This window comes from Gambusia affinis, linkage group LG03, assembly GCF_019740435.1.
Source record: "Gambusia affinis linkage group LG03, SWU_Gaff_1.0, whole genome shotgun sequence".
Classification (NCBI taxonomy): Eukaryota; Metazoa; Chordata; class Actinopteri; order Cyprinodontiformes; family Poeciliidae; genus Gambusia; species Gambusia affinis.
Window position 1 is genome coordinate 26425694 of NC_057870.1, and position 21639 is coordinate 26447332.

General features: G+C 36.2%; 1 protein-coding gene across 10 annotated transcripts in view; it reads left to right on the forward strand.

The window, feature by feature from the left end:
- Positions 1 to 21639, forward strand: part of slc4a4a (solute carrier family 4 member 4a) — a 57761-nt gene that overhangs the window by 27207 nt on the left and 8915 nt on the right. For 5 of the 10 annotated variants that reach the window (XM_044112834.1, XM_044112831.1, XM_044112832.1 and 2 more), the window contains 14 exons: positions 123 to 302; positions 4103 to 4198; positions 8151 to 8227; positions 13407 to 13564; positions 14380 to 14467; positions 15146 to 15300; positions 16890 to 17003; positions 17526 to 17700; positions 17782 to 17915; positions 19217 to 19491; positions 20253 to 20323; positions 20556 to 20741; positions 21160 to 21273; positions 21461 to 21622. In XM_044112834.1, coding sequence (XP_043968769.1) covers positions 123 to 302; positions 4103 to 4198; positions 8151 to 8227; positions 13407 to 13564; positions 14380 to 14467; positions 15146 to 15300; positions 16890 to 17003; positions 17526 to 17700; positions 17782 to 17915; positions 19217 to 19491; positions 20253 to 20323; positions 20556 to 20741; positions 21160 to 21273; positions 21461 to 21622 — 1985 coding nt within the window. The remainder of the gene's footprint in view (positions 1 to 122; positions 303 to 4102; positions 4199 to 8150; positions 8228 to 13406; positions 13565 to 14379; positions 14468 to 15145; positions 15301 to 16889; positions 17004 to 17525; positions 17701 to 17781; positions 17916 to 19216; positions 19492 to 20252; positions 20324 to 20555; positions 20742 to 21159; positions 21274 to 21460; positions 21623 to 21639) is intronic. The other 5 variants (XM_044112839.1, XM_044112833.1, XM_044112837.1 and 2 more) reach the window with 2 other exon arrangements.

Here is a 21639-nt window from a genome sequence, read left to right on the forward strand (position 1 = left end):
AGCAGAAAAAATGTGTTTTGGACAGATAATTTTATTACATAAAATGTAAAAATAATACAAATGTTTTCTGCATTGCAGCAAAATCTAAACTAAGATTTAACGCAACAATTGTTTGCTTTCAGAGATGATCACTGACAACCAGATAGAGATCGGCCAGCTGAAAGCAGACCTGAAGGACAAGGTGATGTACACGTTGCTACGGAAACACCGCCACCAGACCAAGAAGTCCAACCTGCGCTCCCTGGCCGACATTGGGAAAACGGTTTCCAGTGCAAGTAGGCTGTTTTCCAACCAGGACAACGGTAACAGTGGTGCCAGTTTGGTGCAGTCTTTCCACCTTTTCACTCTAGAAAATCAGGACAGGAAAGTTGTGATTCGACTGCGAAAATATACAAAATTAATTTAGATTTGAGTGCCGAGAAGTACTGTGAGTTTTGAGTGCCCAACTGCAAATGACAGCGTTTTGTGTGGGACTCTTAATAGAGCCCAACTGGTCACATTAGGGGAACATTATTTACTGGATACTCCTTGAAACATTTTCATTTTTGTAACATTTTGAATCAACTAACTCTGAAACCATATTAGAACCACTGTAGATAGAAAAAAATAAACATTTTGAGATTAATTTAAGAAATTTTCAAGAAAAACAAGGACATTTTTTTAGTTTGAAAAGTTAAAAATTTGCTTGAAAAAATCTGAAATTTTGAGGAGAGTCTCAAAAATTTTCAAACAAATTGCTTTGTTTTTTCTGAAACAGTTCTGAGATTAATAGAAAAAATTCTGAGATTTTTCTAGCGAATTTCAGGGATTAATCTCAAAATTTCATAGAGTTTTTCTCTGATTTATTGTAACACAAAAGTTTAAACAACACAGTAAAAAAGTGTTTGCTCTCTTTTTAGATCAACAAACAAATTTAATACAAGACAAGAATAACTCTAGAAAATAAAAAAATAGGTATTAAAATTATTTTATGACGCATTTCCCAACCAACCTGGATGTTTGTGAAACAATATTTGCCCCATTTTAAGTGGGAATGAACTGCGATTAGGACAGAAATGATTAACTGGATTAATCGCTACAGGTCAATCATTAAAGTAATTATCAACTAATTTTGTAATTGATTAATTATTTGGTGGACTGTACATATTCAGAGCAGCAAATAAAACTGTAAAATATACATTTGCATTTAAGATAAGACAAAACCCAATATATTCTACTTCTAATTCATCAAGTTGCACTTTTACATTCACCTGGTTAAAAAAATATATAAATCTACGATTGAGCACTTTTTGCCATCCAATTATTAATCTGTTAATCCCAAAGATTATCACCAGATCAGCATGTTGATGTTAGAAATATTTCTTAGCTGCAACAAATGATCAGTTGTTCACTAAAGGCTACGCTGTTGCATTTTAGGGAATTAAATTCTTATTTTTTTATTTAAAGAGGAATTTAATTATTTTTTTTATTTGCATCTGTTAATGTGTTTCTAATATTGTATCAAAACGGCTAAGTGGTTAAATGAAACATTTGTAGAATGTGACGTTTTTTAATCAAATTTATCAAATAATTAGTTGTAGCTCTACGGGACTCTAGTGGCGTTTAGAGCAGTGTTGTGTTTATATGGATCATAAATAAAACTAACACATCATTTCAGAACAAGAACATCAGACTAAATATAAAGCATGGTAGTGGCAGTGCTGCCTTGGGGTAATTGATTTGATTTAATTTATTTGTTGCTCTTGGTTGGAAAGTCCTGAATGTCCAACCTTTAGTCACCTTAAGAGAGATCTGCACTTCTGTCTCTAAATGACAAATTAATCCAACTGCACTGTAAAAACACAAATCTTTACAAATATTTTTGGTCTAGTTTCTGGTGATAATATCTCAGTACTTTTGAAATAAGACAAAATCAATCTTTAAGTTGTTTTCAGCAAGATAGAGGAGCTTGTTTTAAGTAAATAGTTCCTTAAAGTTGATGAAAAAGTTTTAGTTCAGATTATTTCACTTCTTGTTATAAGTGAAATAATCTGCCAGTGGAACTAAGATTTTCTCATTAATATCAAGTATTTATTGACATAATAAATCTCCTAAATCTTGCTGAAAACTTAGTTGTAAATTATCTATGTCAAATTTGAAGTGTAATAACATATTATTTACTTGGTAAGATTTGTGTTTAATCTGGGAGGATTTGGAGAAGCCTAGTCATAGTTTGGACTTAAATGTGATGGAGTTGCTGTTGCATAAACCCCAAAACAGGCCACTCCCTCATGGTCAAAAATGCTTAAATGTGGATAAAATATAAATAATTAACCTACAAAAAATGAATTCAACCCAAAGAGTCGTTGTCAGTTATTATAAACTCTTTACATCAGTTTTTGCCTGAAGGACACGATAACCAGCTATTAGGTTTAGATGACTTTTCAGGCCAGGTGGGTCTAGATACATTTTTCCCTTAATAAATTATTAAACATTAAAATTTGTTTGATAATTTAAAAAATCAAAGTTTGGCAAAAAAAAAAAAAAGAAAAAAAAAAAGATACATATATCTATATACAAGAAATAAACAGCAAACACTTGTTTACTGTGCTGTGGATCTGTTTCCTGTGTTTGGTATCAGCTCTCTAACTGCACTTTAAAATGTATTTCAAGGCGTCTGCATTAATCTCTTAACACAAAGGAGCCAAAGTGATGCAAGATTTTATTGCTCTGGTGGAAAAAACCCAAGGCCAAAATAAAAGAATAAAGCTGAATAAGTTTTTTTTTTACAACTGAAAAGTAATTAATTTGTAAATAAGAAATGATTTAGTACACAAAAGAGTGAAAGCAGGAGAAAAACACTGCAAAAACACAAAATCTTACCAAGTATTTTTGGTCTAGCTTCTAAGATAAATGCCTTAGTTCACTTGAAATAAGACAAAATTAATTTACAAGTAACTTTTCTGCAAGAATTATGAGCTTGTTTTAAGTCAATAATTCCTTAATATTTGTGAAAAAGTTCTAGTTACATTGGCAGATTTATACACTTATAGCAAGACATCTTTCCCATGATATAAATGAAATAATCTGCCGATGAAACTAATACTTTTTTTTTTACCAATAAAAATAAATTACTGTCTTTAAACAAGCTCTTACATCTTGCTGAAACGTTACTTTCTTATTTCAAGTGTACTAAGATATTTGCAACTAGAAACTAGACAAAAAGGCACTTCAAAAATACAAAATGTTACCAAATATTTTTGTTTAGTTTCTAGTGCTAACAAAACTAATTCACAAGTAACTTTCCAGCAAATGTAGGAGCTTGTATTAAGTCACTAGTATTAATGTAAGTACCAGTTTTATGGGTAGATTATTACATTTATTACAAGACATTTTGCCATGTTTTAAGTGAAATAACCTGCCAGTGAAACTAGTTTTCTTATCAGTATTCAAAAACTACTGGCTTAAAACAAGCTCCTATATGTTGCTTGAAAGTTTCTTGTACTTCAGTTTTGTCTTATTTCAGGTTTCCTAAGATTTTGTGTTTTTCCAGCGCTGCTTCAGAATTACAGTTGCATTAAAATCAGTGTTTCCGTCTCCTGACTGGGGAAATCAGCGTCTGGATTTTCCACACAGGCCTAACTGACTTTATGGACATGTTTGCTTTGATTGTAAAACGTTGAGTAACTCGATGTAATTAATCTGTGACCAGCCATGAAGCTGCGGAAAGTGAAGTTATTTATTAGCTCCTATCAGATGTGAGAAACATTTTGATGATGAAAGAACAGGCTGCGCCATCCTGCCAAAGTCTGGATCGTAGTAAAGATAAAGCCCTTCAGTTATAATCATTAATGGGTTATAAGGCCTTGGAGGATAAAGTGCATCTTTGTGAGAACAAGAGTTGAAACCACAGCTTGTTTCTCCAGTTTAACATCACCATTCCTCTAAACTCACTGTTTCTCTGCACAGCTTTTAACGCACGGATTAATCCCTCTCTCCAGATCTGATTACAGTCTTGATTTTGTTTGTCTGTTGACTGTCCTTCATCTCGACCTTTCCACCTGTCTGTCCTTCTTCTTGCTTGCCTGGACTGGTTCTGATAACCCTCTGCTGCCGCTAAAAGCCCGCAGTCCTCTGGAGAACTCGGTGACCTGCCTGTCGGGTCACATCTCCATGGAGGACTTGCAGAACCAAAGGAGTACCAGTATGGACTGGCTTAGTAAGTTCCCAAGACCCGGTTGCAACATGCAGAACACCTAGTGGTTAAAAAAGGTGAATTGGACTTACAAAGAGACAAAAAACCCAATAAAAAACAAAACATCCATATGTTGTTTGAACTGAGGTTGTGTGGAGTATTTATGAGCAGCAAGTATCTTCTCTGCTGTCAGATCAGTTTGGAGGATTAATCAGAAAATCTCATGTGGAGTCAGGTTAAAGCTGCAGCTTGTAACTTCTATTAAAACATTTTTTTTTTTACATATTTGTTGAACTTTCATTGTGTCATTACAGTACAGGATAAGACAGATGATCTGTGAAACAAGCTAGCATCTCACCAAAGAGTGAGTGAGTTAGTTCATTCCACCAACCTTCCCCCAGAACGCAGCGCGGCTCTGGAGTGGCGCTCAGTAAATACTCAAAATAGTGAATATTCAAAATAGTGATATCAATATACTGATATCATCTATCGTGGTATATTGTTATTGATTTATTGTCCAGCTACAGTCAGAATGCTGAACATGAACTAAGTCATTTTAACCAAATGGAAGTGAAGTTAGAGTAATAGTTGACCTTGTTACTTACTGTTCAGAAATACTTCACACAATTTTATTAAAAACTAGAAAATTCCTGAAGAAATTTAACTGGGGCCTGCCAAAGTGTGCCCGTCGGTTTGGACCCAGCGTTCTGATGCTAAGAATTAGCATCGATGCTAAAGAAAGCTGCAATGTAATCAATAGCATGTGGAGAATCACAAGAATGTTAAGTAAGCTGGACATGCAACATTCAGTATGATAAAGCAAGTGTATTAGCTAAAATGAACAAATATGCTAATGTAAGCATAAATACTTTCAGTACCATGTGGGGTATCATTAGAATGTTTACTGTCATTTACTTACTCCATTAAGTATACTAAACATGGCTAATAAGTCTGAAAAATAGAAAATAGCTTATTTAAGCTAAAAGGCTAATGCTAATGAACTGCCTTGCTGCGCAAGGCAGTTCCCTAACCTCGGATAAACAGATAATGCAGAATGATATCACTGCACCGCCTCTGGCGGTGCACTGTCCAGAGGGGCATTTTGAGGCTTTTATTTTGAAATTTGCAGTAAGCTTCATATTAAATGCCCACACTAATCCAATGTGTAAGAGTGCTTTGGATAAACCAGTCACATAAAGCCAAAAAGAGCAATTACATGATGTAAAAATTGCCAAAGCTTTTATTTTGAAATTTTTATTTAGCTTCATTTGAAAGGGTCAAAGTCATCCCATGTGTAACAGTCATTGGATTAAATCAGTCATATAACGCTCAAAAAAGCAATGACCTGATGTAAAAATTTTCAAGGGCTTTTATTTTGAATTTTTCAGTAAGCTTAATTTCAAAGGGCCAAACTCATCCCATGTGTAACAGTGACAGGGTTAAATTAGTTATATACAGCCCATAGCAGCAAGTTGTTCTAAAGGCCAGCTCAGTCCTCTGTTTTAACTGAACTACTAGTTAGAACTACAGTGATGCGTATTTGTAGTCCTTAGCAGCTCTCCCTGCTCTGGGTTCCGTTGCCATGGTAAATAATCCTCTCTGCCAGTTGTGAGTGAGACATCCAGGGGGAGACAATTCTCTGTTTGAGCCAGCCAGTTTGACTAAAAAAAGCATTGCAAAAAACTGTTTCCCGTTCGGGAACCGTAATACATATTCGAAAACCGTTTGAAGCATATGAGAGGGCTATTTGTCGTCTCACATAGTCCCGCCATTCATATCTCTACCTCACTCACAGTATTAACAGCGATGAGATAAAAAAAAGTGTGTGCCAAGGTCTGAAATTTTTCAGAAATACATGGAAGTGAATCAGTGAGATCTGTCTGCTGCCCTGGCGCATGACTTTGCTCTGAAGCACCTGGAGAGAAAACTGTAAGCGCTAGATAATTTTTTTAAACATTTGACCGGAGCAGGCACGCGTATCAATGTCATGACCAAGTTTCATACCAATCATGCAATATTTGTGAGCGTGAGGGCGAGTTAAAAAATGATTTGGGGTCAAAATGTCACTCTGACTCTCACTCTAGCGGAGCGGCCTTCACACTCTGATTTTTCCAAAAATCAAAAACTTTGGGTCGCTTAGAAAGAAGTTGTGGACAAACCATAATACATATTGACGTGCTGTCTTCACTTTAAAAGAGATTACGGACGTATCTACAAAATGAAGTTTGAATGCCGTTTCTACATGAAGTTATGACGACACAGAAAATCCTCAAAAATAGGGTATTTTCAGGATTTACTGGTTTGCCTCATCCCCTTGACGACGAGACTTGCACCTGGTGAGCTCGTTAGTGATTTTGGGGTCGTTTTTTGCTTTTTACGTCGCCATGGTAACTCCAAATCCCACCAAAAATAATAGCACACCTCCCGGGATCGAGCCGCACGTTTTGATACCACTTTTGTGGGTGGGCTCGCAGCGGTGCGAGCCGCATTCCGGTTGACGGAAGAAGAAGTTAAGAATAATAATAAAGAGACATTCTATTGGGTGTAGAACAATAGGTGCCTGCCATGCAATGCATGGAGGCAGTGACTGACTTGCTTCGCAAGTCAGTCACTGCTCTCCTTATGCATTGCTATGGGCAGGCCCCAATAAGAAAAGAAGCATCACTGTACAGAAACATTTCTACGTTTTCCTTTAGTCTTTATGCTCAGTTACCTCATTATTGATGTAAAATTTAAGAACAACAAATAGAAAGTCAACCTCAAAAGCAGATTTCCTAATGCTGGCTGCATCATACTGACAGGCCTGCTTTTACCCACAATGCTGAGGGGGCAGATTTATGAAAAAGCTTCAGTGGCGCCGCTCATCCTTCTACCTGCTGAGGGTTTCCACCCCGATAGCTGCGATGAGAGGTCGCATCACGCTGTCAGAAACTGAGAATCAGCAGAGCGTCAGTCAAAGGAAAGCACTTAGTGGGCCGTTTTGGTCTGAGGAGAAGTTGAGCGGATAGCCTCACCTGTTAGCGTGAGGCTATCCGCTCTGAGTGACTCTGAGTGGATGCTGAACAGCCGCTGCATAAGCAGGAAAGACAATTTTAATAAACCATGAGAATGACGTGTGAGGAATGTCAACTTTACTAACATCAGGGCTGCTTCTGTTTGGATCTAACATGCAATAAAAACTAGATTCTTTGTTATTTTGTAAGGTCTTTAAGTCAGGCAGAATTAGCAATAATTATCTTGGATGAGGTTATAGATGTACCGATCCGATATTAATATCTGTATCAGTCCCAATACTGAAAAGATCAGGTGTCTGTCAGGTGCCAATCCAAATTATATTAAAATTCCTAACTTTACTTTCTGAACCATTTGAAAGAAGGTTTATTGCAGTTTATTTTTTACATTTCTACTGTTATTGTCAGTTTCTTAAATACATTTGTAATTCAGTACACTTATGTCCGTGTTTATCGGATTGGTATCGGCCGATACTAAACCTCAGATATTGACATTTGAAGTGAAAAAAGTGGATCAGTGCAATCCCCTGGGTGGAACCAAGTTTGGTCCCCTATTCACAAAGAAAAAATTTAACTAACATTGCAAATTACAGTGCATGATGTATTCCCAAAAATCAGTAGGTATGAACTGATGCATTGTAGGTTTAATACATCCGCTAGCCAAAAACTTCATGTTGTTCCCAAAGACATCGACTTTTATATTTTTCTATTGTGTATATATTCATAAAAATGAATCAGCTTGCTCCCGGAAAAAGTTCTCAGCTACAGGGATAGTCTGGACATGCATTTCTTCATTTCTGGCTTTGGGCTTGCATGGATATTACAGCGGAGCGGTAAAGATTCTGGTGATGTCTCTGGGCCACTGTCTTTTTCCTGGGTCTCCTCCTCCTCCATCATTTTTATTCCATTCTCAGCTCTGAAAAACTGACAAATTCAAAACTGAATCTGTTTCTGCGTCACATCAGATAGTCCGACAACGACTCACAAGAACCTGGCGTCCAGCAGCATGAATGACATCTCTGACAAACCAGAGAAAGACCAGGTGAGTCAACCGACATCTGTTATTGATTCACCATGTTTCTGATATTCCACTGCAAAAACACATTTTACTGAGTACATTTGGCATAAATTCCAGTGGACATATCTTAGCTCACTTGAAATAAGACTAAACTAATTTACAAGAAAGTTTTCAGCCAGAAATAGGAACTTGTCTTAAGTAAAATTAATTAACTTAATATTGATGAAAGAGTGCAGTTTCCACTGGGAAATTATTTCACTTATAACATCAGAAAAATTGCTTGTTATAAGTGAAATAATCTGCCAATGAAAGGAATACTTTTTCAGATTGATTGACTCAAAACAATAAATTATTAAGAAACTTTGCTGAAAAGTTAGTTTTGTCTCATTTCAAGTGTGCCAAGATATTTGCACTAGAAACTAAACCAAAACTACATGGCAGACTTTGTATTTTTGCATTTTTTAATACAAATGTGCAAATTATTGAGATATAACCTTCAAAATTTTAAAGGTAATGTAGCTATTGTCCTAAAATATCCAGAATACACAGCTTTCCTTCTTTTATCTTGTATAAAATATAGAATAACCTGGTGTAAACAAAACACACTAGAAATGCTGTCAGTGGTTGCTATGGCAACTCCCGCCTCTTTTGTCCTGAAGGGAAAAAGGGGAGGAGCTCAAATTCTCTGTTCATCAGACATGAACCACAACACTGACCAAATAGATGTAAAGTTTTTAATTCAAGGAAAAATATTACTGCCAAGTTTTTTGGTAATTAATAAATATTAATAATTTCAGTAATTTTAACTAAGCTAGAGCAAGAAAAGTCTGATTTAACTTCCGACCGTGACAAAAAGTACCTTTTATTCAGTGTATGTAAATATCTGGTTTCCACTGTATTGGTGTTTTAATAAAATTTGGTTTAAGAAATGTAAAGAAATTGGTGCTATTTTTGCCTTCTTTATTATGTTTTCTTTTATTTAGAAAAGGACACAAGGTTTTATTTGTTGATAAAATCTAAATGACCTGTAGGTTAAAGTTAAGTAGCTAAACAGTCCACCAGAAAAAAAATATTTTTCTGAAAATAAGTGAAAAAACATTCAAAGTCCAATAAAAAACTTCGTCAGAGCTTCATAACCAACAATTAAACCATCAAAATGTGTAATTATTTGCAAATTCCCAACAGCTTTTGTCTTTTCTCTAGGTTATTGACCATGGATTCACCACTTCTTTCCACAGTTCACTGCTGGAAAGCTTAAGTCGATCTCTGTACGCTCAAACAGCACTAGAAAATGCCAAGCGTAATCTACTTTCTGGAAAAAAACAGCATATGAAAAGTGCTCCTCTCCAACTAAATGTCAAAAGCAGAGCGATGTTCTGGGAAAGGCAGAGGCGAGAAGTGTCGATCGTTTATTTAGCATCTTAATGGAAATGACATTTGTAGGAAGCAGAGCCAGACGGGGGCTATGGCTTGATGTTGCCTCATCCAGAAATCAGTTCCCCCTCTGCAAAAACACAAAATATTACAGCTATTTTTGTTCTAGTTTCTAGTGCAAATATGTTAGTACACTTGAAATAAGACAAAGCTAACTTACGAGTAACTTTTCAGCAAAATATGAGAGCTTATTTTGAGTAGATTATTCCTTAATATTGATTAAAACGAGTACTTATTCCATTGGCAGATTATTTAACTTTTAACAAGACATTTTTCCCATATTATTATATAAGTGAAATAATCTGCCAACAGAAGTACTTTTTCACAAATATTAAGAAATTATTGACATAAAATAATCGGTAAGAGTTTATTTGCAGGGATTTGACATAACGCCTGTCATGAACAAAAAGGAGTTTTAATGAATGTTTGACTGCTGTCATGAATTGTCTTTTGGTATATAGTGACATTTTTAATGCCAAGATGCATTAAAAGTGCACTAAAAGTGTCAGCTTTGCATTATTTAGTAAATAACACTTTTAAAGAAAATAACATAACTTGCTTTAAAAGTCCATTAGAACTGTAATATTTGCATTTAAAGTGTCTTTATTTACTGACTGACACTTCATGACAACAGCTATAAACATTGTGTCATAGTTTTATTGACACTCCTTCAAATAAAGTGCTGCCAAACAAGCTCATCTTTCTTGGTGAAAAATTACTTTTCTTGACAAGTCTAGAAATTGAAAATACTTGCTAAGGTTTTGTGTTTTGGCAGTGTGCAAAGAAAGACTGAAGCCCATATAAAGTCTAATGTTTCCATCACCATTAGAAGTTCATTGCAAAAGTGTAAATATATAAAAAAATGTTTGCATCTGTGGTTAATGTGTAAGGTTTGTGGAAAACAAGGATTTATTGATGGTGGGTGTTCCACGCCCAGTCACAAAAAGTTGAAGTGAATTTCTATGTTTAGTTGAAACCCATTCTGAGAATTTGGTTGAGGTTTTTGCCAGGCAGATTTTATCAGCAAATTCCCAACATTTGGTAAATGTTGCTAATCCTCTAGCACACCAGAAGCTAGTTTTGGTACTTTTATGATCATTTCGATCTCTTGATTTATCGGGAAGAAATATGGAAACATTTCTGTTGAGACAAATGGGAAAAGAGAAGTTTTATTTATCGTTAATTTGCATTACTTATTCAGTTCAATTTTGAAATGGTTTATATTTCTGTAAAGGGAAATTAAATGTCGTAACTCATCGGAGTATCTTCAGTAGTTGCAGATGGTGATGCTGTGGGCAGAAAGGGAATTCAGTACCAGTCAACGGCCATGTTTGTGTCCAATTATCATGCAGATTTTACGCAAACTTTTAAGATGTTGCAAAAAAGAAAGATACAGTTGATGCATGTTCGCATTTACGGCTTTTAAATTATGATTTCATTAGATGTTGTTGCTGTGATAAACAGGAAGTAGAGGTTGCACACTAACATGGACAAAAGGTTTTTCACTCCATTCTGGATGTTCGTGCCTCTGGTAAGGCACAGACACACCAGTGGATGGGAATGTTTACTTCATCAGAACTTATGTTTTTATTCTTCAAAATACACATGAAAAAATGTTGATGCAAAGTTAATTTGTAAACAAAACAAACCAGTTTCTATGATAAATTAACCTTAAATGGAACTTTATCTCTTATTCCATCTTTGAATATACATTTGATCTGATTGGTGAATGGTTACCACAACTCAAGAGATAAATTACCAGGAAACCCGTCTCGTACATTGAAATGTTTCCACACCCACTCATCCCATAAATACAGTTCAGAGGGATTCCACCAGCTACAATCATTTCCTGTCATGACTGATAAGTTGGAGATAAAACGGCGGCAGATTTGCAGTGCCTTGTAAACAAAACGTCAGAACAGAGTAACTCAGGGTTGTCAGGTGAAAAGAAAGCAGCAGCATCCTGTGGGAGGCCTTTCTTTAAGATTTATCAGAAAACTATATCATTTTTCCTCCACTTCAAAATCATGCAGTACTTTGTTACTGTGTTGCTCTATCTCAGGTGAATTCATATAAATAGCATTAGAGCTTAATGCAATTCATTAAGCTTACATTATTTTATTTTCCCCAAATCTGGTTTTTTTCATGGCAGTCTGACTCACAGCTATTATAACTAACTAAAACAAACATCCATCCATCCATCCATTTTCTGAACACCTTTCTTCCCTAATGGGGTCGGGAGGGTTGCTTATCCCCAGCTAACGTTCCGGGCGAGAGGCGGGGTTCACCCTGGACAGGTCGCCAGTCTGTCGCAGGGCAACACAGAAAACAGACAGGACACACAACCATTCACACACACACTCACACCTAGGGAGAATTTAGAGAGACCAATTAACCTGACAGTCATGTTTTTGGACTGTGGGAGGAAGCCGGAGAACCCGGAGAGAACCCACCATGCACAGGGAGAACATGCAAACTCCATGGAGAAAGACCCCGGGGTGGGAATCGAACCCAGGACCTTCTTGCTGCAAGGCAACAGCTCTACCAACTGCGCCACTGTGCAGCCCCTAAAACAAACAAAAATAATAAATTGAGAAAACACTTTTGTTAACTGGAATAAATAAAAACAGTAGTTAATGAGAAAGCAATGATAACTAAATGCATTTATAAAACTAAAACATACTGAAATTATGGATATAGTATTCTTTGTTTTTGTTTTTGTTTTTATTACGTAACAGTCAAAACGAAAATACAACTTCACTTCCCTGAGAAAGATTATAATGCAAGGAGTAAAAGAGAGTGTGAAAGAAGAAACAACAGAAAATAAAAAAAAATGAAGTTAGAAATGTTAAAAGCAAACCACAAAAAAAAAAGAATACACCAACAAAAAACATAGTATTAAATCATTATGAAGTATGTCTGTGATAGGAGACATACTTCACACTGTATGTCTCCTAACGTATATTATGAATCTCAATGAGATTTCATCAAGTTTGGTCTTTAAAAATGAAATCAGGGGAAAATCAGATGCTGTTATTTTTTTCCATTTCATACATGTTAAATGTTATGTTGTTGACATCCTTTTGTCTGGAAATGAATAACTGTTTTTGGAAAACTTCCCCTGAAACTAACAGTGAAGTCCAAGGAACACGGGTCCAAAAGTCAACCTGTGGTTGTGTCTTAGTAAATGTTTTCCATCCCACTTACCTTTATGTTCTGCTGGTAGTAATGGTAATAAGTACCATAGTACTTTTCTACCACAATCTGACCCAAATGGTGGGGATTTGTTTACTTATTGTGGTCATAAAATACCTCAATTTTAGTCAAATAACATATGAAGACATCCCTGTTATCTGATTGCAGTACTTCTGCTTTTTCCTGACTGATTTATTTTTCATTAACTTTTATTTTCAGAGAGGATTTATCTTTATTTCCCTCTCCCAGTCGTGTGTTTTTCTTTTTAAATGTAAAGACATAATTACATATCAGTATTTCCTCTGGCAGTTTTGTCTTAATTGTCCGACTCATTTTATCTTCATGGTGAAACTGCGGTGCCGTTTTGTTTTGGTAAAAGTCGATGATTTAAACATCCTGAAGTCTTTGACTTCCCATCTCTCTCTGTGTTTAGTGTTTTCTAAAGTGAATATTAACGGTTCTCAGTTTACCTTTTGTTTTTGACGTTTAAACTCCAACAATCCAACTTACTTGATTTAGATTGTTTAATTTAAGGCAAACTCGTTATTTTTTTCTTTTCTTTTGTTTGTTGAAGCTGAAAAACAAGTTCATGAAGAAGTTGCCAAGAGACGCGGAGGCCTCCAACGTCCTGGTGGGGGAGGTGGACTTCCTGGACGCTCCGTTTGTGGCGTTTGTTCGTCTGCAGCAAGCTGTGATGCTGGGAGCGCTGACCGAAGTTCCCGTTCCCACAAGGTGGCCGACATTCAACAATTATCTCTGAACAGAATCAGGAGTTATAACTTTATTTTCACGTTAATTCTACCTTTAAGTTTTAATTTCACTCAAGCAATCAGAAACCAGACAGAAGCATTTAATTATAAAATGTTTTCTCCTTCATTGATTTAGCGCTCAGGTGTCCGAAACGTTTTGCAAAAAAAAAAATGGATTCTGAGTTTTTTTTCTCAAAATTCTGATTTATGATCTTTGAAAATTAAAGTCAAAATTCTGAGAAAAAAGGTCAAAACTCTCAGATTAACGTCAGAATTCAAGGAGGAAAAATAAAGCAAAATGATTCTATTATCAAAACAAACTAAACACACAATATTGAAATGAAATATACTTGAATCTGTAAATCATTTTTGATGGACCATGAGAACATGGTCCAAGTTTCTTTTAATTATATATAGATTTATTTTTATTTATATAAGTCCTCCTTTTTAGCCTCATTTAGTAAATGGGTTCACCCCAGTTCTACTTTTGAGTAAAATGTTTGTGATGCTATGTAGCATCAAGTTAAAATAAATGCAGAAAAATGTGGTTTATACGAGATGAATAATTTGTGTTGTTGCTTAAGTTTCCATTTTAAGATGACTGCATTATTTTTTAATGAGTAAATATTTTATTAATTTGTTTCATGCTTATTACCCCCAACATTCTGGTGAAATAAATCTGTGCTAGACTTTAATTGTGGACGAGGGCCGCACAAATTCATTCCAAGAGCCGCAGATGGCCCCCGCGCCACACTTTGGACACCCCTGATTAATTCTCTGCTTTGCTTCTCTTTGTAGGTTTTTGTTCATCCTGCTTGGACCCAAAGGCAAAGCAAAGTCATATCATGAGATTGGCAGAGCAATCGCCACACTGATGTCTGACGAGGTTAGACTGGCTCATAAATTCACCGAAACTATACTTCAATAGTACTTCTTATGTGGTACAAAAGTACTAAATGAGTAAACAAAATGATCTGGAAGATTACAGCTAAAAGATGTGCTTGAAATTCACTCTGATTAGTAGTTATTTTCTTCTTTAACAAACTTGATTTTTGCTACAGGTAAGATACTGACTACTGCTGACTAATTCGCAGAACCCCCTTTAAAAAACCAAACTGTCCCTTTGAATCAAATAATTTCTTGTAAACTTTGAAAAAACAACAGCAGGTCTGCACTTTTATTCCTTTCTCACCTTTTGAAAGCAGAAAATTTTAACTAACTTTTATTTAGAATTATTTGGTCTTAGTCATTTGCCAAATGCTGTTTACTGAGTGGAAAATCATTTCAATTTTTGCTCCTGTGATAATTAATTGCAAAGCAAACAAATAAAATAAACTCAAAGACCCCTGTGGTAAGCATTTGAGTTGATTAAAGTGATAAAATGGCGTTGCTCTCCACAGTTTTTGGGTTGATTAGATAGGACTAGTTGTTTATTTAGTGTTTGTAAGTCGCTGCTCTCTTTCCCTATTTAGTAATCCTCCGATCTGCTATCACAGTTCACTGGAGTCGCATGCTTTCACGTCACACTTTTTCCGCTCCAATACGTCTCTCTGTTTGTCCGCAGGTCTTTCATGATATTGCCTACAAGGCGAAGGACAGGCAGGACCTGCTGGCCGGGATCGATGAGTTTCTGGACGAGGTGATTGTTCTTCCTCCTGGAGAGTGGGACCCCACCATCAGGATAGAGCCTCCCAAATCTCTACCATCCTCTGATAAAAGGTCAAAAATGCATAAAATCACAAAATCTTTAGAGTATTTTTGGTATCCAGCTTATGTTGCACATAATATCATCCAATAAACTACAAACAGATTTATGTTTCATTTAGAATGCCTTGCAAAGGAATTTTTTAGTGGTGGGAGTCTTTTCAATTCAAAATGATTATTTGCAATAATTTCTCCTTTAATCTGTAAATGTGTAAAGAATACTTGTTATCTACTGCAACGAGAAACAAATGAAGTCATTAAAGTGACATTTTAAATATTAATCAAGCAATTTTTTTGCTTTTACTTCCTCTTTGTATCCCTTTTTTTGTTTTTACAAAGCGTTTTATTTCTGCAGATGGCAATAGAAACATATTACCATGTTATATTATCAGGACATGGTGACAGTTTAGACGAAAACATAGAAAACAAATGTTTATAAAACCTACAAACTTCAACTTCATTGTAGTAAAATATATTAATATAAAGTACTGTAGTGACGAACTGAATTGCTAGTGTAGGAAACGCTAAGAGGTTCTTATAGGGGCAGAGGTCAGTTTCCATGCATCAGATGCAAAATCAAATTTCTTTAGTATATAAAGCATTTTCATAACAAATGTAGGTAACACATTTACTGGAAAATACAATATAAACCCTCTTCAAAGTGGATCTATTACCTAAAATTCATATATTGGATGTTTTCATTCGTCCATTTGGGTCTCAAATGCTTCTTAAACATAAAAAAACAACACCCAGCCTTTTGTTGGCAATAGGTTTAGGTTTTTTGGTGTCTGGAAAATGAGCCTTCTCAAAAACCAGCGGAGTGTTACGTCACAAATCAGCAGACACTGCCCGTCACCTAGAAACCCCATTGAAGCCTAGCCCTGTTACCTAGCAACCCGAGCTGAGCTCCAGCACGATTGGTCAGCTAATTGTACCGCTGTACAATGACTCCTGGAAAAGACAAGTGTTTTGGTGTTGGCCTACCATCCAGAAACCACTTGTTGCCTTCTTGTTGGTTGTGCAGGAGGCGCCACTTCTGACATTCAGAGATTTACGGGTGTACAAATGCGCATCCGTTTGCATTTTTAGTCTTTGAGTAGGGGGTGGGGTCAGCACCAGCTTATTTGGCTTTAAAGTCACAAATAAATCAGACTGAAATCTCATTAACTAAGAATGATTTTGTGCAAAATATATAAGGAACATGTTTTGTGTAGGCCATAGATCTATGCTAACCTGTTCAATGAAGAATAGTAGGTCCTCAGAATGCTGTGTGAGCATGACAGACTGCAGAATCACCCAAATGCATCCGGCTGCACAACACAGGGTTTAATTATGAAGCTGCCACAGTTCATATTATATAAACCTGCAGTCAGCACTGATCAATCATGCTATTTAATCACCTAATGTATCAGCATCATCCGACTGGAAACAGGAAGAAAGTAGGTGACATCATGACGGAAAAGATAACAGTTAAATCAGGTTGTGTGAGCAGCTTCAGTGGGCCAAAAGTTGACCTAAATCAAATAAATAATTCCAGACGGCTTTGTTTTAGTCAGATGTTGCTCTATCACAGCAGCAACTGGAGAAATTTATTTCCATTTTAGGAAAAACATGTACGCAGGAGGAGATTCCCAGATGAATGGAGACATGCCTCATGATGGCGGTCATGGAGGAGGAGGCGGGCACGCTATGGGCGACGAGCTGAAGAAGACAGGAAGGTATAAAAATAAACATTAAAGAGGTTTATATGGATAACTTTTTATTTCTTAGATTGTATGCTGCAAAAACACAAAATCTTACCAAGTATGTTAGTCTAGTTTCTACCGCAAATATCTTAGTAAGCTTGAAACAAGAGAAAACTAACTTTTCAGCAAAAAATAGCAGCTTGTTTTTAGTCAGTAATTCCTTAATAATCACAAAAAGGTTCTTGTTCCATTGGCAGATTATTTTACTTATAACATGAGAAAAATGTCTTGCTATAAGTGAATTAGACAAAACATTTTCCCCATGTTTTTACTGAAGTAATTTTCCAATGAAACCAGTAGTTTTTCATCAATATTAAAGAGTTATTGGCTTAAAACGGGTTTCTATATGTTGCTGAACAGTTTCTTGTAAATTAATTTTCTTTTTTAAAAGATATTTGCAGTAGAAACTAGACTAAAATACTTGGTAAGATTTTGTGTTTTTGCAGTGTAGTTGAGAATCTCATCCTGTTATTAAGTCAGTTTTTTTGTCGTCAGGTTTTGTGGTGGTCTCCTTCTTGACATCAAGAGAAAAGCGCCTTTCTTTATCAGTGACTTCACCGACGCTCTTCACATTCAGGCTCTGTCGGCCATTTTGTTTATCTACCTGGGAACTGTGACGAACGCCATCACCTTTGGTGGTCTGCTGGGGGACGCTACAGAAAACATGCAGGTCAGAGCGCGTTTTTAACCAGCGTGTGACAACCAAACTGCCTGATTTCCTGTTTTTAACCCTCCCTCTCCATGTTTGCAGGGTGTGCTGGAGAGTTTTCTGGGCACTGCCGTTGCTGGTGGCGTTTTCTGCTTGTTGGGGGGTCAACCTCTCATTATTCTGAGCAGCACCGGTCCGGTTCTGGTGTTTGAAAGGCTTCTCTTTAACTTCAGCAGGTAAGTTTTGTGTCTGCTCAGTCTACCTATAAATTGGAGTTTTAATAAATATGAAAAAAGATGTTAGTCTTGTTAAGAAAGTTTTGTAGATTTCTGTCTTGTAATTACACAAAGTAAATCAAATTTATCCTCTTCTTATTGGAAAGAAACCTCAATTTAGAGGCGTAAACATAAACGAAAACTCACCAAACTTTACCAAAAATTGTTCCCCTGGTTTAAATTTTAGTTTTTTTGACTGAATTAAGAATGGCCCTGACCAAACAGCTCTACAGCGCCCCCTAATGTGAGACAGGTCAACTGATAAATAGTAGGGAGCTGAAATTTGGGACGTACCAGAACTCTGTGAAACAATAAGAAAAGGTCTGTTGGAGGCATTTTCTAAACCCAACAGGAAGCCACCCATTTTGGGTCAAAAGGTAATTTTTGCACTTTTATACCTTTATGATTTAGTACTAATTACATTTATTAAATGAAAATGTTCCGATATGGAAGAAATATGCCTATGCTACACAAAGACACGTTGCCATAGCAACTGATAACAACTCCACTGTATGTATCAGGATTCAACACAAAAAACACTCAAACATTTCCCACACAAGGAACAGAATGTTCATGTTCATTTTCTGATCATTAATAAGTGATCACTGTAGTAGATTAGCTATTACTGCTATTAGCTAATCCAACACAGTTGTCGTAGATTAGCTACTACTGCTATTGGCTAATTTTACACTGCATTGACTGATTAGCTACCGCTGCTATTGGCTAATTTTACACAGTTGTCGTAGATTAGCTACTACTGCTATTACCTAATCTAACACTGCAGTGACTGATTAGCTACCGCTGCTATCAGCTGATCTAACACCGTTGTGGTAGTTTAGCTAATTTAAGCACCTGCTCTACTGATGAACTGTCAGAGTTGTTGTTTTGGTCACCTTTTTTAAAACTTTGTAACTGAAACAAAATGGAGAGAATTCCACAGCACATTAAGATTGTCAAAGTCAAGCTCGCATAACTGACCTACTTTCCTTTCCCTCCACATTTGTTTTTAAGTTAAAACTTTTTCCTGATCTTGTTATCTAGTTGTAGTGTCGGCGGTTAGTAGCAAAGCACATCACTTTTTGCATTATATATCACGCGGACATTTAAAATTTAGCGCATTATATTTCCAGCTTAGCAGCTAAGACCAATGCTAGTCATTGTTAGCGAGCAGCTTGTTGCTCTCCACTGGGAAATGAGGGAGGGATCTCCATGTCATGAACTTCTCTGGCTTTGACAGTGTTTTGTGTCTGTTTTCTACTCAGGGATAACGATTTCGACTACATGGAGTTCCGGCTGTGGATCGGCTTGTGGTCGGCGTTCTTCTGCCTGGTGCTTGTTGCCACTGACGCCAGCTTCCTGGTGAAGTACTTCACCCGCTTCACGGAGGAGGGCTTCTCCTGTCTGATCAGCTTCATCTTTATCTACGATGCCTTCAAGAAGATGATCAAGTTAGCTCACCACTACCCCATCAACTCAGTGTACAGCATGGAAAACATCACGCAGTACGGATGTCTCTGCATGGGCCCCACGCTCTTAGGTGAGCCGTGCGTTTCATCTTAAGACTTCACATCAGACGAATTTCACTCACAGGAAATTAACTCTCTGGAATAAGAAAACAGATTTTAGGCCTTTTTGGTGCTTTAAAATTTATTTTAAAATGAAAATAAAGTTGTCCCTCCTCCCCCACCGTCTTCAAATTAAACAAACTTGGTTTCAATTGATGTTGCACAAACATTTAACAATACTATAGACTATAAACATCTTATATAATTTTATATACATATTTTATGTTAGTAGAAGTTAACATAAGATATTATATCTTATATAATATTTATGTTAAATAATGTAATTATTTTATGAATTATAATAGCAAATTATAATAATAATGATTTTAAAAATATATATGTTAATAAAATATTTATTAATATTTCAAAAATATTAATAAATATTTCCAAAGGTCATCAAAGGTCAGCCAGCCACCACAAATTTACAAAATCAAACAAAATATAGTGCCATTCAATTGTGTTACGTTTGAACAGCAAAATGTTTTGTGTGTGCAATTTGTTGTTCGTGTTTTTAAACATCTTTAGTAAAAATTTACCAAGATGATTTATCAAAATTCTTATGATGATCTTTTTTTTGTAATAAATAGTGAACAATATGATAAACACCCATTCCTTCTTTCCAGGTGCCTAAACCTGTGATTAGTGAATAGATTAGGAAAGTAAAACACACAGATTAGTTGCTATTTAACATTTTTATAGAAATAAAAACAACTTTTTGTCATGTGTTTGGCAGAAAATGAGACGGAGCTGCTTGACGATCCTTTAGAAGACGCTTCAGTGTGGTACATGAACTACACAGGCCTGGTGAGTTCATCTTGTATTTAAATCCACATTCTTGGAAAAAAGTTAAACATTGAATGAAATTACTAGACAATGTTTGACGATAAACTTCAGTTTTTCTGTCTAAACATTTTCCAGAAGCACTGTTCAACCTGATTGACTTTATCCAGTGTTTAATTCTTATAATTAGGTGAAAATTAAGCCTGGTGATTGAGTGTGAGTGGCATAATTACAGTGTTTCATTTGTTGTGTTCAGCCACCAAACCGCTCCTGGTCGAGCCTCACCAAGTCAGAGTGTTTAATGTACAAAGGAGAGCTGGTGGGAGAGTCGTGCGGCTACGTCCCAGACATCACCCTCATGTCCTTCATCCTCTTCTTCGGTACCTACACCACCTCCATGTGTCTTAAGAAGTTCAAAACAAGCCCCTTTTTCCCCACCACTGTGAGTACTGCCACATCAACCTTTGTTAAATTGGGATATTGTGGTCACTATATCATACTAAGAATAACTTTAATGTAGCAAGAAACAAAAACAAAACAGGGTGGGCATGTCAGTGTTCCTGTGGCGCCCACAGAAAATCTTCACATGCGTTGCCAGACGAGGCCAAAAGAGAAGATTATTGTGGGACAACTAAATTAAAAACAAAGAAAAAGGAAGGAAAAAATATACAAAACAGGTTTTATAGAGACAGAAGCCCAATTTCAAGGTGTTAAACTAGGAAGTCAAAGTCATATTTGATATATATGAAATTTTTATAACTAAAGTTAACATAGTTACTTGATTTTACTATGCAATGGCACCATGTGGCTGGAAAACACAGCATTGCCCCTTTAACAGAGCATCTTTTCCTCCCAACCAGGTGAGGAAACTCATCAGTGACTTCGCCATCATCCTGGCCATCCTTATCTTTTGTGGAGTTGATATTTTCGTGGGAGTTGACACTCCTAAACTTATTGTGCCAACCGAATTTAAGGTGAGCTCCTGCTTTTATTATTATTATTATTATTATTATTATTATTATTATTATTATTATTATTATTATTATTATTATTATTATTATTATTATTATTTAAAGTGGTCCACGATTTGTTGAACATGTTGGCCTAAAAAAAAATCTGTAAAACAACATGGTGGATCCTTTGATTTTTCTCTCTCGGCAGCCAACAAGCTCGAAGCGGGGCTGGTTTGTGCCCCCGTTTGGAGGAAACCCCTGGTGGGTTTACCTGGTCTCCGCCCTGCCTGCTCTCCTCGTCACCATCCTGATCTTCATGGACCAACAGATCACAGCTGTGATTGTCAACAGGAAGGAGCACAAGCTAAAGGTGACATCACAAACCGT